We start from the raw sequence: 17,146 nt of genomic DNA, 5'->3' as shown, positions 1-17,146 counted from the left end.
CTCTTCAGGGAAATATGATGAACGAGAGAAAACGACGGGGAAGGGGTGCGTAACGATTCCGTGCTGTGCAGTCGGCTGGGATATAACAGAGAAATCAGACTATACTGAGCAGTGGACAGCAAGCTCTGATTAACGGAGATAAGATTCTGAAATGAGATCAACAAAAAATAACTCTTTTAATGAAGCCGTGAGTGGCTTTTAAAAGAGCCTTTGATTTTCTGGTTTGTTTTGTCAGTGAACTTGTCTTCACTTGGAGCTGGTGTACTTGGTCACCGCCTTTGTCCCTTCGGACACGGCGTGCTTGGCCAGCTCCCCAGGTAGCAGCAGCCGCACGGCGGTCTGGATCTCCCGGGAGCTGATGGTGGACCGCTTGTTGTAATGGGCCAGGCGGGAAGCTTCGCCCGCGATGCGCTCGAAAATATCGTTGACGAATGAATTCATGATGCTCATGGCCTTGGAAGAGATGCCGCTGTCGGGGTGAACCTGCTTCATCACTTTGTAGATGTAGATGGCGTAAGTCTCCTTCTTCGATCTCTTGCGCTTCTTGCCAGACTTGCTCGCTGGTTTGGACAAAGCTTTCTTGGCGCCCTTCTTGGGAGCGGGTTTCGCTGGATCCGGCATTTCCTCGTCGGGTTCAAACACAATAATAAGCAGAAGCTTTTCGGAGCGCGGATTAAATAGGCAGCGCCAAAGCGGTATGTTAATGAGGATGGGAATGCTGAGCATTTCCATTGGCTGTTTGGAGAAATGAATCACCAATCGGAACGCTGGGGGATGGGAAGCGGCGCCAATGGGCGGGGTTTACCGCTATAGTTTAATGCGGGAGGAAGTACTGAAGGGCAGAGACAGGCCGGGCTGCGGGCTGAGATTGAAAAGGCAAATTTCAAAAGCAGAATTAAATAAAATCAGATGAAATATTGTAAAATTAAACACTAGGCCATTTAGTTCATGACATAGGGCTGCAGGAGAGTGAAGGAGAGATGTGGACATTTCAGTGTAAAGTTTAAATCGAGTTTATTTATGCACAGGTGAAAGGAACAAAGTCTTTGTAGCAGCATCACAGACATATTGCCTCAGAGACACAACATTGACAAGAAACACTGAAATTAAATATGAATTATACCAAAATATTCAAAGAGATAGAAGACTATCAGAACAAAATCAAACTAACAAACAGATTATGCGGGCAGTGGGAGAATCATCCCTCTTGTGCTTCTTCATCTCGTCACTCTGGATTCAGTGTCACACAACGCTGCCACTTTGATCTGGTCCATGCCTTCATTAACCAGGTCCAACACTTGCCTTTATCGCATCTTCCTTCTCCTTACACTGGTCGTCGGGTTTGTGGGGGTGTGTACCCCCTTGGACTTTAGGATTAGGTTTGAGGGTAGGGCTGGTGGATGTATATGTGGGGCTGGGAGATATAATGCTGTGGAGTTTAGTATGGTGAGATAGGTGGGCCTGTGGTGGATAGGGTAGTGTAGTGGAGTCACTTTAATCTGGCCCATTCCCTTCATTAACGTGGCCTGACACCACTTGGCTTAATGAACCGGGTGTTGCAAAGGGACACATCGTCAGTAATGCAACCTGGGGTCATTGGGTGTTTTGGGTCTTTAATCATGAGACATCCTCACCCAGGCGACCCAGCCAGGGTTAATCAGTCCGCTTGTGTTTATCCCATGGATCAAGATAATGAGAGGCATGTAACTCTGCATGTTGTGGGTATTTTAAACCTTGTTACTTGGCTTTATTTTGACCATTTGGGGAGTAGAATGTTCTGAGGCCTAGTAATCAGGCTTTACCTCCAAGTAAGGTTCAACTTTCCTACTTTCAATTTAGAATTGTCTTTATTTTGCATCTGTATGCCTGGGATTGCATGGGTTAAATTAACAGTGTTCACTGCAGTACAAGTTAGTGATTAAGGTTGTGCAGATTGATCCATAATTCCAAAATGCAAACATCTCTGAAATCCAGAATTTTTTGTTTTGACATGACGTCACAAATGGAGAATTTTACTCAGGGTTATATGGTTTGTCTAATGAAGAGAGTTTTATGGCTCTGAGCCTCTATTGACTGGAACTTCGAAGAAAGAAGTCAAACCTATCAAATAGTGAAAGGGTTTGATTGAGTGGATGTGGAGAGGATTTTTCCTGTGGTGGGAGTGTCTAAAACCGGACCACACAAATTCAAAATAGAGGGGCATCCTTTTAGAATGGAAATGAGGAGGAATTTCTTCAGCCAGAGTGGTGAATCTGTGAATTTTTTTGCTACAGGCAGCTGTGGAGGCCAAATCACTGCGTAGAGGTAGAGATTGATAGATTCTTGATTGGTCAGGGCATGAAGGGATACAATGGAAGGCAGGAGACTGCCTCTCAGAGGAAAAATTGATCAGTGATGATGAAATGCCAGAGAAGGCTCGACAGGCAAAATGGCCAAATTCTGCTCCTATATCTTATGGTCTTATGGACTCACTTAGTGACTAAATCTCTCCCAGAGACTGTTGATCTCAGCTTTGACTCAACCCAGCAACTGAGGCTCCACATTACTTATATAAGGAATACTGAGATGCTTTGTTCTTTGATTAACGAAATATCTCATTTCCATCCTGAATGCTTGTCATCTCATTCTGAGCAACGGACACAAAATGCTGGAGGAAGTCAGCAGGCCAGGCAGCATCTATGGAAAAAAGAGTAACGAGCCAATGCTTCGGGCTGAGAACATTCACGCTGAGATCTGATGAAGGGTCTCGGCCCGAAGTGTCGACTGTTTACTCTTTTCCTTAGGGTCTGCCTGTCCTGCTGAGTTCCTCCAGCATCCTGTGTGTGTTGTGTTTGATTCCCAGCATCAGCAGATTATCTCATGTTTGTGATTTATGCCTCATTCTGAGGGTATTTTCCTCAGTTGTGGAGTTCTCATTCAGCGGAAAGATTCTCCCTGCTGACTGCCTGTCACATCCTGAAAGAATCTAACAGATTTCCTTGTTTTCTCATGAACGGCAGGGAATACAGACCCAGCCCACTCACTCTCCTCTCATATAACCAACCTTCCATCCCCGGAACCAGCCCAGTCAGTGTGGAGAACAGTCACTGCACTCCCTCTATTGCAGGGATATCCTTCCTGAAGAAGTGTGACTAAACCTGGACACGATACTCAAGGTGTGCTCTCACCAGGGCCCCTATATAATCCCAGTGAGACACCTGTACCCTCTTCTCCACTCCTCCTGGACCACAGGACAAAATACTGTTTGCCCCTCTCATTACTTGTTGTATCTGCATGTAAACTCAAGTGATTTGTTTACAAGGATGCCCAGGTCCCTCTGAACATCCCTGTGTGGAAATGACTCTTATAGTTTGTTCCTGAGGTTGGGTGATCTCACATTTCCCCACACTCATTTCCATCTGCCACATTCTCAACCATTCACTCTCCTGTCTACATCCCCCAAACCTTCTCACTACTGACACTGTCCCTCCTGCTCTGCCACAGCACAGATGTAGTCACTGAGTCATGCAGCACAGAAACAGGCCCTTCAGCCCAACACATCCATGCTGACCAAGTGGCCAAACAAAACCATTGTCAGTTGCCTGCATTTGGCCCATGTCCCTGTGAAACTTCCCTCTCCACAGTCCAAGAGATATTGCAACTGTGCTGACCTATACCACCACTTGGGGTAGTTTGGTCCATGTAAACAGCACATTCTGTGTATAAAACCTGATCCTCAGGGTCCCATTTAAATCTTTCCTCTCTCACTTTATATCTGCAATCTCTCGCTTCCAACTCTATAACCCTGGAGATAACAGATTCACTATTGACTGTATCAATGACTGCCATTATTTTCTCACCTCTCTAATATCACATACACTCTGGTCCTGGCCTATCCAGCCTCCTGTTAAATCCCTTTTGCACCCTCTCCAGTTTAATGCACCCTCTGATCCCAGGGCAACTATAACTGTACTCCGTGCTCCGAGAGTAGTTTCTCCGAGGCTGGTAGAGCTGTAACGTGACGTCACAGTCCAGTGCCCGATACTCTACCCGATGAATGCGAGTGTGGCGAACAGCCTCTTCACCGTCCTGCCTACCTGTGTTTACACTCTGAAGGAATTCGATATCTGCACCCTGATATCTCTGTTTTACAGCACTCCCAGGGACAGACCATTCCCCACGGTAGTTCTGCCCTGATTCGTCAATGACAATGGAACATCTCACATTTATCTGTCATTCCTCAAATCAGTGACCTCATTGATCACCGTCCTGTTGTAATGTTAGTTACATTTTTCACACTCCACCATATCACCAACTTTAGTGACATCGATAAATTTGCTGAGCCGGGCAGTGACGTTATCAGCCAAGTCTTTAATAAATGGACAGCAGCAGTAGCCCTGACTCAGCTCCCGGGCTTTTCCTCGCAGCGATACACGCGCAGTGCTGGAGGAACTCAGCAGGCCAGGCAGCATCTATGAGAAACTGGAAACAGCCAACATTTTAGGCCGAGACCCTCCATCAGCATCTGCAGAAATGTCTTGTGTTTACTCTTCCATCGATTCAAAGTTACTGGATAACATGACCCATCCTCCAGTCCTCTGCCACCACTCCTGCCCGAGAAACGCGCAGAGAGACAGAGGCGGGGAGGGGAGGAGACAGAGTCAGAGTGACGGACAGAGCCGAGAGCGGCCTCTCATCGTCCAGGTCCGTCTTCACTTTAATACACCCGGCAATTTCCAACCGTTTGTCCGAAACACAGAGCTCCAGAGAGATAGAAAAAACTCCCTCACACACCACGTACAGAAGGAGTTCTAGGAATTTACTGGCGATCGGACTTCATCGGATCAGAATACAGTGTGATTGGCGCAGGATCAATTTCAAATTGCCCGCCAATTTCAGAGCACCCAGCAACGGTGATGGAAGACTTTTTTAAAAATTATTTACCGTTAGTTTTATCACGTATTATACAATCTCAGTTTCATTTAATATCTAATCCCCTGAGTTAAGATTTAAATGCATAATTACGGAATCGTTTCTCTAAACGAGTGAACTGATTTCTATCCGAGACGGATAAAAGGATGAAGATCGATCTTAACGCGTTCAGAGGTTCTATCACGGACTGGAAAGGCAGATTCGCAGGAATATTTCAAGCGGAATCGATTCATCTGTTTCAAATGTAACTCAGCTGAATGTATCGATACAAACAATTAAAAGTCTGTGGATATGGCTCCGTCTGTGAGGCGGTGGGTGGCTCTTAGAAGAGCCTTTGTTTTGTGCACGGGAGGAAGTGGGAGATTTTCAGCCGCCGAAGCCATAGAGAGTGCGGCCCTGGCGTTTCAGAGCGTACACCACATCCATGGCAGTCACCGTCTTGCGCTTGGCGTGTTCAGTGTAGGTGACCGCATCCCGGATCACATTCTCCAGGAAAACCTTCAGCACCCCGCGGGTCTCCTCGTAGATCAGACCCGAGATCCGCTTGACGCCACCACGGCGAGCCAGACGGCGGATGGCCGGTTTGGTGATGCCCTGGATGTTATCACGGAGCACTTTACGGTGCCGCTTGGCTCCGCCTTTGCCCAGTCCTTTGCCTCCTTTCCCTCTGCCAGACATGATGCTGCTTCACTCAGGTCGCTGCTCACTGACAAACTGCCTGCTGCTGTCTCCTTTTATACACAGCGCCCCGACCTGCCCGAGAAACGCGCAGAGAGACAGAGGCGGGGAGGGGAGGAGACAGAGTCAGAGTGACGGACAGAGCCGAGAGCGGCCTCTCATCGTCCAGCTCCACCTTCACTTTACCACAACCGCCAATTTCCAACGATTCATCCGACACAAAGCGCTCCAGCGAAAAACAAAACTCCCTCACACACAGTCTGAAAAGAACGAGAGCCAATGTCAGGCTAATAAACATGGTGGGACTGATGGGCTGAAATGAGTTTATTTCAACACTAGGAGTACTATGTTATCGGACGGACAGGGCTGGCAGCTCAACATTCCTGGGTTTCATTGTTTTACATGTGAGTGGGGGGTTAAAAATGCAGAGGTTACCTCACTGGGAATGTCACAGCAAACAGAGGCAATCTGCAGTTACACTGTTGGGGTGTTTGTATTGGCCCCGCAACAACCAGTGGGGGGACATTATCTTCTCTAGAATTGACTGGAACTTGCTTAATTCTAAAATGCGCCAGATTTCTTCAGTGAATCTGAGTGTTTGAAACATTATGTACAGGGCCCAACCAGAGGTGAGAACAGTTGGGAATGAGCCAGGCCAGGTGACAGTTGAGAGTCAGCGAACATTTTGGGAACAGTGATCACAAGTTTCTTTTTTCTTAGTTACAAGTAAAAATAAAAGTAGATCTTGTATGAAGGTACTAATTTGCAGGAGGACAAGTCAGGACGGAGGAAGACAGGAGCCAAGGGACATTGATTGGGAGCAGCCACTGTCAGACAAGTCCACATCTGATGTGTGGGAGTTGTTTAAAGACCAGCAACTCTGAGTTCAGGATCAGCATGTTCCGGTGAGGAGTGAGGAGAAGGATGGTAAGTAAGGGATCTTTAGACAAGCAGAGAGATCCTAAATTTAGTCAAAAGGTTATGGAAAGTTTGTGAAGCTAAAGTCAGACTGGGTACCTTTGGAATATAAAGGTAGCAGGGAAATGCTAAAGCAGGTGATAGGAAAGGCCAAAAGGGGCCACAAACTGTCCTTGTAATGTAGGACCAAAGATGATCCCAAGGCCTTGTGATTTGTATTAATAAGACGAGGATAACCAGAGAATAGAAATGTCGACTCAAGATTAAAGGAGGAATGATGTGGTTGAAGTCAGATCAAGTGGCTGAGGTACTAAATGAGTATGTTGTGTCAGTATTTACTGAAGTGAAGGAATTGAATGGCAATGAAAACAGAATGAGGCATGCGAATGTGCAGAGACATTTTGAGATTAAGGAGCAGGTTGTGCTGGGACGTCTGAAAAGCAATAAGATGGATAAGACTCCAGGGCCTGAAGGCAAATATCCTGCAACAGTGAAGGAAGCAAGTGAGCAGATTGCTGGGGATTTGACAAGGATCTGTGTGTCCTCGATCACAACATGTGAGGTCCCACAGGACTGGAGTGTCGGAAATGTTGCAGCTTTGATCAAGAAGGGAAATAACAAGAATCCAGGAATCTATAGGCCTCATTTCAGTGGTAGAGAAGCTACTGGGGAGGATACTGAGGCACAGGATTTATGCACATTCAGAAAGGCATGGCCTGCTTAGGGACAATCAACATGGTTTTGTGTGGGCAGATCACGCTTGATAACATTGATTGAGGTTTGAGGAAGTGACACAGACTAAGATATAGGAGCAGAATTCAACCATTTGGCCCATCAACTCCACTCCAACATTTCATTGTGGCTGATCCATTTTTCCTCTCAGCCCCAGTCTCCTGACTTTCCCCTGTATCCCTTCATACTCTGACCAATCAAGAATCTATCAACCTCCGCCTTAAATATACATAAAGTCCTGGCTTAACAGCTCCCTGTGGCAATGAATTCCACAGATTCACCACACTCTGGCTAAAGAAATTCCTCATCTCCACATTCTACAAGGACAATCCTCTGTTCTGAGGCTGTGTCCTGATATTAGTCACTCCGATCCTCTGCACATCCACTTTATCACTGCCTTTCACCATTCGATAGGTTTCAATTGGGCCACCCCTCATTGTTCAAAAGTTCCAGTGAATACAGTCCCAGAGCCATCAAACGCTCTTCATATGACAAGCTGTTTCATCCTGCAATCAATCTGGAGAACATCCTTTGAAACCCATCGAGTTTCAGCTCATCCTTCCTAAGATCAATGGCCCAAAACTGCTCACAATACTCCAGTCAGACTTCCCCAGTACTTTATAAAGTCTGTTCATTATTATGATTGGCGCAGATATTGTGGGACGAAGGGCAGGTTGTCATCTGTTCCATATTGTGTACTGATGAATATGTTTGATCTAACAGCTATTACAGAGACTGGGACTGGGAATTCGACATTCCACTGTATTCAATGTTCCACACAGAATCGGCAAAATGGAAAGGAGCAGGGTGGATTTGTTGATAACGTGCTGCTGAAGGAGTGGATACAGTGCCTATAAAAAATGTTCAGTCTCCTTTGAAGTTTTTAGGTTTTATTGTTTTGCAATGGATTTAATTTGGCTTTTTTGACACTGATCAACAGAAAAGACTCCACGGTGTCACAGTGAAAACAGATCTAAATTAATTGTAAATATGAAACAAAATAATTCATTGCCTTAGTATTTACCTCCTTCAAATCCGTAATTAGTTGATGCACCTTTGACAGTGTTTACAGTTGAGTCTGTGTGGATGGATCGGTGTCTATCAGCTTTGCACATCTGAACACTGCAATTTTCCTCATTCTCCTTTACAAAACTGCTGAAGCTCTGTCAGAATGCATGGGTTGGTGAGTGAACAGATCTTTTCAAGTCCAGCCACAAATTCTCAATTGGATTGAGGTCTGGACTCTCACAAAGCCACTCCAGGACATTAACTTTGTTGTTTTAAGGCATTCCTGTGCAGCTTTGGTTTTATGCTTGCGGTCATTGTCTTGCTGGTAAATTAATTTTCTCCTCTAAGTCGCAGTTCTCTTGAAGACTGAATTAGGTTTTCCTCCAGGATTTCCCTGTATTTTGCTGCATTCATTTTACCCTCTACCTTTATGTGCCTTTCAGGGCCTGCTGCAGTGAAGCATACCCACAGGATGATGCAGCCTCCACCATACTTCACGGTAGGGATGGTGTGTTTTTGATGTTGTGCGGTGTTTAGCTTACTCCAAACTTAGTGTTTGTGATGGTCAAGAAATTCAATTTTGTTTTCATCAGACCATAGAATCTTCTTCCAACTAACTTCAGAGTCCCCCACAATTCTGGCAAACTCCAGGCAAGATTTCATGAGAGCATTTTTCAACACTGGCTTTTTCTCTGCCACTCTCCCGTAAAGCTGCGACTGGTGAAACACCCGGGCAACAGTTGATGTATGCACAATCTCTCCCACCACTGAAGCTTGTAACTCCTCTAGAGTTATCATAGGTCTCTTGGTGGCCTCCCCCACTGGCCCCTTCTTGCATGGCCATTCAGTTTTTGAGGATAGCCTGCTCTTGGCAGATTTACAGCTGTGCCATATTCTTCCCACTTCTGGATGAGTGACTTAACTGTACTCCAAGGGCATTCAGTGACTTGGAAATGTTCTTGTATCCATCTCCTGGCTTGTGTTTGTCAATTACCTGTTTGCAGAGCAGCTTGGAGTGTTGATTTGTCTTCACGGTGTAGTTTCCCCAGGATACTGACTCACCAGCAGTTCGACCTTCCACTTACAGGTGTACTATTACTACAATCAATTGAAACACCTTGACTGCACACGGTGATCTCCATTTAACTGATCATGTAACTTCAAAAACTAATTGGCTGCACCAATGATGATTTGGTGTGTCATATTAAAGGGGGTGAATAATTAAACAGACAATTATTTTGTGTTTTAGATTTGTAATTAGTTGAGAGCATTTTGTAGAGATTTGTTTTCCCTTTGACACAAAAGAGTATTTTTCCATTGATTGGTTTCAAAAAAAAGCCAAATTCAATCCACTGAGATTCAATGCTGTAAATTTTCATAGGAACTTTATATGTAGGGACAATGATGGTGAAAGGGGGAGGGAAAGACAACATTGGTGGGAGTGGCCTCAAGATCCTGGGGTGTGGTCAAAGGCATTCAAGGAAATATTAAATCAAAGAACATATAAGGAGGCGCTGGTGGTGCACAAGAGAATCAGAGATTTTCTAGGAACCAGTGAAAAGCTAAAAGTAACAAGGAACACGCAGAGAAGTTAACTCAGTAATTTGCATTAGTGCTCACAGTGGGACACAGCAAACATCCCACAGATATCTAACGGTGACATTTCAACATTGTGCCATAATGTGTAACAATTGGCATCACAAGGGAGAAACTAATGGGACTAAAAGCAAACTTTACCAGGTCCCAACGACCTGCACTGGAGGGTTTCACAGGAAGTCTGTAGAGAAAGTAGAGACATTAAAGTTTGTCAAAACTCACTGTTACAGAAAGGTCCCAGTGGAGTTGAAAACCATTGCTGAAGAAGGGTGGAAGATAAAAAGCAGGTAACTGTAGTCCTGTTAACTTCACTTCAGGTACTGGAGTTGATAATCTATCAAGAAATAACAAATCATTTGGAAAAGTTCAATGTCTACAGTCAGGTTCACACAGATTCCACGATGACCAAAGTTCCCATCTGAGCTTGTGGTCTGTAACCCCCTCACCACCACATTCTGAAGAAGGTTATCCTCCTCCTTGTCTCATTACTCTGCATTTGGCTCAGACACTTCAAAACCTTTCCTTTCCATCTATCTGTCCAAGTGCCTTTTTAATGTACCTGACTCAACCATTCCCCCTAGCAGCTCATTCCATTTCCAGCCTCCAGGTCCCTCATGATTTTATACACCTCTGCAATATCAGCACTCATTCTCCAACATTACAGGGAAAATTATCCAAAACACCTTTCCACAAATCCTTTGAGATCCAGTAACGTCCCCATAAATCTCCTCTGTGCTCTTTCCAGCTGAACGGTGTCTGTCATACAGCAGGGTCACAAAAACTAAACACTATTTGCAAAATGTGGCCAAACCAATGTGTTGTACAACTGCAACATCTCATCCCAGCTTCTATATTCGGGGCCCTGAGTGAAGGTCAGTGTTCCAAAAGCCTCTTCACCACCTTGTCCATCTGGAACCTGGTCTTGGACCCTGTAACCTGGGTTGTTGAATGTTCAGTCATGTTTGACAAACACACCAGAGATTTGAGACTTTACAGGGGAAGTTGGAGAAGTGGTGTTTTTGGATTTTCGGGAGCCATTTGCCAAGGTGCCACAAGTAAGGCTGGTGCACAAGACCAGAGCTCAGTACTGGGAAGGAAGTGTGTTAATACTGACTGAAGACTGGTCATCATACTGAGACAGAATAACAGGTCTGTTTCAGACTGGGATGATATTACTAGTGGAGTGTCCCAGTGACCAGTTCTGGATTGTCAATGATCTATTATTGATATTAATGACCGGGAGGAGCGGCAGAGAGTGAGGAATCCACGGTGGCAATGACAGGGAATGTGGTGGGGGACATGTTGTGATTGGACATTTCATCTCTTCAGTGGGACATGGGAAGCTGGCGAGCAGAATACATGGTAAACGGAGTTTAATGTGGTGAAGTGTGAAGGCATGTAGAATGGTAGAAGGAATCAAAAGTCAAACTATTATTTATGTGGAGATAAATTATAAATGAGAGAAATAGAGAGGGGTCGAGGTGCTGAACTACACAACAAAATAGAGACGGGAGCAGTGAGTGGTTCATAAAACCATATATGACCAAGGTTCAGAGCTGAATGGTCCATTGACATTTACTGACGGGGTGTTGGTGCAGAGAAACAGAGAAGTGTTGTTACTGTGACAGACAAGTGCACAATGATGGATTTTGGGAAGTTAAAGCAGGTCAGGACATACCCAGTGAATGGAGGGTCCTGAGGAGTGTTGATGAAAGAGAAACCTGGGGCACAGGTACCGTACTCCCTGAAAGTGGCAACACAGGCAGACAAGGTGGTGAAGAAGGAGCACAACATGCTTGTCTTCATCGGCAAAGGCTCTGAGAGGAGTTGGGACATCACATTACAGTTGTACAAATCAATAATGACACCACACCAGGAGTACCCTGTGCAGTTCTGGTCACATGAGAGGAAGGATGTGATTAAACTGGAAAGGTGCAGAAACGATTCACAGGAATGTTACCTGGACTGGGGGCTTGAGTTACAAGGAAAGATCAGACTGACTGGGACTGTTTTCCCTGGAGTGAAGGAGACTGAGGGGAGACCTGACAGAAGATTATAGAACTATGAGAGGTGTAAACAAGGTAAACAGGCAAGAGCATTTTGCCAGGGTAGAAATATCAAATATGAGAAGGCGCAGCTTTAAAATGCCAGGGTGAGAATTTAAAGGTGGACATTAGGACAGGTAAGATTTCTGTTTCTGTACAGAGAGTGGTGAGGGCCGGGTATGGGCTGCCATGGGGAGTGGTGGAAGCAGATATGATAATGACATTTAACAGGGTTTTAGATAACCACATGAATATTCAGAGAATTGAAGCACATGAATTATAAGCAGGCAGAAGAGACTTAGTTTCATTTGGCATCGTGTTCAGCACAGACATCATGGGAAGAAGGGTCTGTTCCTGTGCTGTACTGTTCTGTGTTCTCGGTGAGCCTCAGTGACAGGGGAGTCTTTAGCCGGGGTCACAGACAAGTGTATCTGTGGCAAGGAGAGAGACTGCAGGATGGTGCATTACCTCCCTGGTACCAGGGCCAAGGATGGAACTGAACAAGTACAGGCCATTCTGAAAGGGCAGGGTGAGCAGCCAGAGGTTGTGGTCCATATTGGCTCTAACAAAAGAGACCAAGTCCTGCAAGGAGAGCTCAGGGAGTTGGGGAAAAAGTAAAGTGGAAACTCTGTGGTCGGGGGAGGGGGGGGGCGGCAGTGGTGGAAACCCCAGTGCCACCTGCTAGCGAGGGAAGAAATAAAAGTGTGGTACAGTTATATGTGTGGCTCACGAGCTGGTGCAGGACGGAGGGTTTTAGTTACATGGATCATTGGGCTCTCCTTCAGGACAGGTGATGGGAAGAGTAAGAGGTCAGTAACTGGCATTGACGGATGTGGATTAACACAGGAAGTAAGTCCAAGTGGATAAATTACAGTGTCTCAGCAGCATTACAAGTGCACAGATATACAAATATCAGAAGAGAAGCAAGAGAAAGAATAAAAAGTCAGTTACCTCCAACAGTCTAACATGGGGGTGGGGGGGGGGGGCATCACTTCCCTGGCTATAGGTTGACTCATTATTGACCCTGATGGCCCAGTGTAAGAATGACTTCATACAGCGCTCCTTGGAGCAGCAGAGTTGTCTTATTCTGTTACAGAAGGTGCTCCTCTGTTCAGCCAAGGTGGCATGCAGAGGGTGAGAAACATTGTCCAGGATTGCCAGGATTTTCCGTAGGGTCCTTTGTTTTACCACGGCCCCCAGTGTGTCCAGTTTCTCTCCTATAACAGAGCCAGCCTTTCCAATCAGTTTATTGAGTCAGATGGCATCACCCGTGTTGGTGCCATTGGCTCAGTACACCACTGTGAAGTTAGGCCAAGTTACTGAGCACAGTGGCACTGAGGGCCTGAAGTGTGTTTGTCAGTGCAGTGTAGAACGGTTACGGCAGACGTACTTAGAGCCTGGATTAGTACATGGCATGGTGACTCAGCCATTACAGAGATCTGGCTGAGAGAAGGGCAGCACTGACAGATAAACATTCCAGGATTCAGATGATTCAGACAGTCCAGAGGGAGGTGAATGAGGTTGGGGCTCTGTACTGCTGATCAGGCAGAATGTCACAAGGTCAAGGTCATCCCAGAGGCTCATCCAGTAAGACAATGTGGGTAGAAATCAGGAATAAGAAAGGTGCAATCACCATGATGGGATTATACTGCAGGCCTCCCAATAGCCAGTAAGAGACAGAAGCAGATATGTTAGCAGGTTATGCGATGATGCAAAAACTACAGAGTAGATTTGGTGAGTGAATATCTCCTCAGAGTAACTGGGACTCCGTTACACCCTGAGGCTTGGATGGGGCATTATTTGTGTTCAGGAAGGTTTCCTGAAACAATATGTGGTCCACCAGGGAGGGGGACATTCTTGACTTCACTTTGGGAAATATGGGACTCAGCAGAGTGGTGGCAGGAACAACCAGTGTTTAAAGAGGAATTAGACAGGTCTTTCAGGGGAAATGACCTGCAGAGCTGTGGGGACAGAGTGGGGAATGGGACTGTGGAAATGTTGTAGCAGGAGTTGGTATTAACTTGATGGGTCAAATAGTCTTGACGATCACAGAATGATTCTCTGCCCAATAATAGTCTGAAAAGATCATTCTGGTCGCCAGTGAATCTTCCAAGCTCCAGGATGGACAAGATCAATTGTGTAATAAGGACACACTTCTGTCAAAATACTGACACTGTATACCAAGCACACTGAGTTGCCAGAGCACAGCACCAGCCAGTGAGGACACAGACCAGTACAACACACAGCTCTCTACTATGAAGTTCAAAGCTGAAAGTAAATGTACTATCAAAATACATTTCTGTCATCATATACAACCCTGAGATTAGTTTTCTTGTGGGCATACTGCTGGTTTGTTAGAGCAGTTGGGGAGGGTTGAAACTAATTTGGGAGGGGTGTGGGAACAGGTGTGTAAAGACTCAGGATAGGACAGATGGTAAAGAAAGCAAAGATCGCATGCAGTCACACTGTCAGGAAGGGCAGGCAGATGATAGGACATAACTGCAGCCAGCAGGGTGAGTATCAGTGCCTGAGGGATGCAGAATTAATAAGGGTAGCAAATACAGTACGCAAACTGTTCTATCTCAATACACGGAGTATAAGAAATAAGGTGGATAATCTTATTGCCCTATTACGGATTGTCATGACCATCACTGAATCACGGCTGAAGAATGTTTGTAGTTGGGAGCTAAGTGCCCAAGGTTACACGTATCAGAGGGACAGGAAGGTGGGCAATGGGGATGGCATGGCTCTGCTGATAAAGAATGGTAACAAATCAGTAGAAAGATGTGACATAAGATTGGAAGATGTTGAATGCTTGTGAATTGAGTTAAAAAACTGCAAGGGTAAAAGACGCTGATGGTAGCTATATACAGGCCTTCCAACAGTTGCTGGGATGTGGGCCACAGATTACAACAGGAAATAGAAAAGACATATCAAAAGGGGAATGTTATTCAAGATTTCATGGGAGTCAGGGGAGATTTTAACATGCAGGTCGATTGGGAAAATCAGGTTGGAAATAGATCTCAAGAGCGTGAGTTTGCTGAATGCTGAACAGATGGCTTTTTGGAGCAGTTTGTCATTGAGTGTACTAGGAGATCAGCTATACTGGATTATGTGTTATTGAATAAACTGGAGGTGATTAGGGAGCTTAAGGTAAAAGAATCCTTAGGAGGCAGTGATCTCAGTATCATTGAGTTCAACCTGAAATTGGATAGGGAGAAAGTACAGTCTGACATATCAGTGTTTCATTGGAGTTAAGGTAGTTACAGTGGTATGAGACAAGAGTTGGCTAAAGTAAATTGGAAGGAGATGCTGGCAGGGATGGCAGTAGAGCAGCAACAGTTTCTGGGGAGAATGAGGGAGGTGCAGGATGAATGTATTCTAAAAACAAATAAATACTCAAATGGCAAAATAGTACAACCATGGCTGACAAGGAAATCAAAGCTAATGTAAAACCAAAAGGGAAGGCATATAACAAAGCAAGGCAGCAGAAAGGGAATTATAGACCAGTTAGCCTGACCTCAGTGGTTGGGAAGAACTGGAGTCAATTATTAAGAAGTATTGGAAACACAGGACAAGAAAGGACAAAGTCAGCACGGTTTCCTTAAGGGAAAGTCTTGCCTGATGAACCTGTTGGCAGAGTTTGAGGAGATTGCACGCAGGATGGATAAAGGGGATGCACTGATGTCATATATTTGGACTTTCAAAAGGCTTTCTTTGACAAGGTGCCACAAATGATCCTGGCAATAAAAGGATTAATGCACGAGGGTGACCACTAGAAGTGGGAATGGTGCTGGAGATGGACAGACCCAGAGTTTCCAGGATGCTGAGACCAGAGATTCAGTGGGTTGGTCAAACCTGAGGTCAGGCTGCAAATAGTTTGGTGACTGCCACGACTGGAAAGGGGAAGAGACAGACAGTGCATGTCTCCCTGTGGCTGTGACCCTCAGCAACAAGTACACTCCTTTGGATACCCCTGGGAGGATGACAAACCAGAGAACAGCAGCCCGTCATGTCAGTGATACTGACACCCTGGTCCGATGCTCCACGGGAGGAAAGGTCAATCACAGCAGTGATGACAGCAGACTCACAGTACAGGCGATGTGCAGGAGATTCTGTGGCAGCAAGAGAGATGCCACAGCGGGGTGTCGCCTCCTGGGTACTGGGGTCAGGCACGTCTCCGATGTGCAGGATTTCCTATTGATAAACTTGCCAGTTGATTTGGTGGTAAGGAAATCAAATGCAACGTCAGCATTCATTTCAAGAAGACTACAACACAAAAGCAAGGATGTAATGCTCAGAGTTTATAAGGCATTGGTCCGATCACACTTGGTATTGTGAACTGTTTTGGGCCCCTTCTCTAAAAAGGTACGTGTTCACATAGGAGAGGGTCCAGAGGAGGTTCACAAGAATGATCCTGGCAATAAAAGGGTTCATGCACGAGGATTGTTTGCTGGCTCTCGGCCTGTACTTGCTAGACTTTAGAAGAATGAGGGAATCTCATTGAAACCTATCAAAAATAGAAAGACCTACAATGGAGTGGGGAGGATGTTTCCGACAGCGGGGCAGTCTGGGATCACAGGGCACAGCCTCAGAATACTAGGACATCCTGTTAGAACGAAGATCAGGAATAATTTCCATACCAAGGGGTAGTGCATCTACACAGTCTGTGTCAGGATATTTTCACTGACTATAGCTCAGTGTTTAATATCATCAATCCCACAGTCCTGATTAATAAGCTGCAGAACCTGGTCTCTCTGCAACTCGATCCTCGACTTCCTAACCGGGAGACCACAATCTGTGCGGATTAATGGAGACGGGCTAACCCCTATGGACATCAGTGGATCTGGGGTTCAGACGGTAAACAGTTTTAAGTTCCTCAGCATCAGCATACCCGAGGATCTCATGCAATCCACACACACCAGCTGAGTGGTGAAAAAGGCACAACAGCGTCGCTTTCACCTCAGACGGGTGAGGAAGTTTGCTATGGGCCCCCAAATCTTAAGAACTTTCTACAGGGGCAAAATTGAGAACATCCTGAATGGCTGCATCACTGCCTGGTATGGGAACTGCATCTCCGTTAATCGCAGGACTCTGCAGAGAGTGGTGCAGACAGCCCAGCGCATCTGTAGTTGTGAACTTCCCATGACTGAGGACACTTACAACAAAAGGTGTGAGAAAAGGGCCTGAAGGATCACTGGGGACCTGAGTCACCCCAACCACAATCTATTCCAGCTGCAACCATCCGGGAAACAGGA

At 45.6% G+C, this 17,146-nt stretch overlaps 2 protein-coding genes across 2 annotated transcripts; both read right to left on the bottom strand.

Moving 5' to 3' along the window:
• Positions 1–246: 246 nt before the first annotated feature.
• On the bottom strand, positions 247–621 carry LOC140189192 (histone H2B-like). Its single transcript, XM_072245885.1, has one exon. The coding sequence runs from the start codon at positions 619–621 to the stop codon at positions 247–249; it is 375 nt and encodes a 124-aa protein (XP_072101986.1).
• A 4,656-nt stretch (positions 622–5,277) lies between these two features.
• On the bottom strand, positions 5,278–5,589 carry LOC140189191 (histone H4). Its single transcript, XM_072245883.1, has one exon. The coding sequence runs from the start codon at positions 5,587–5,589 to the stop codon at positions 5,278–5,280; it is 312 nt and encodes a 103-aa protein (XP_072101984.1).
• Between the last annotated feature and the right edge of the window lie 11,557 nt (positions 5,590–17,146).

This window comes from Mobula birostris, chromosome 28 (assembly GCF_030028105.1).
Source record: "Mobula birostris isolate sMobBir1 chromosome 28, sMobBir1.hap1, whole genome shotgun sequence".
Classification (NCBI taxonomy): Eukaryota; Metazoa; Chordata; class Chondrichthyes; order Myliobatiformes; family Myliobatidae; genus Mobula; species Mobula birostris.
Note: the sequence above shows the minus strand (reverse complement) of the source record. Positions and strands in the feature narration are given on the sequence as shown.

Bases quoted from the DNA above. Each gene is read 5' to 3' on its own strand.
- LOC140189192 (XM_072245885.1), bottom strand. From the start codon at position 621: ATGCCGGATCCAGCGAAACCCGCTCCCAAGAAGGGCGCCAAGAAAGCT.
- LOC140189191 (XM_072245883.1), bottom strand. From the start codon at position 5,589: ATGTCTGGCAGAGGGAAAGGAGGCAAAGGACTGGGCAAAGGCGGAGCC.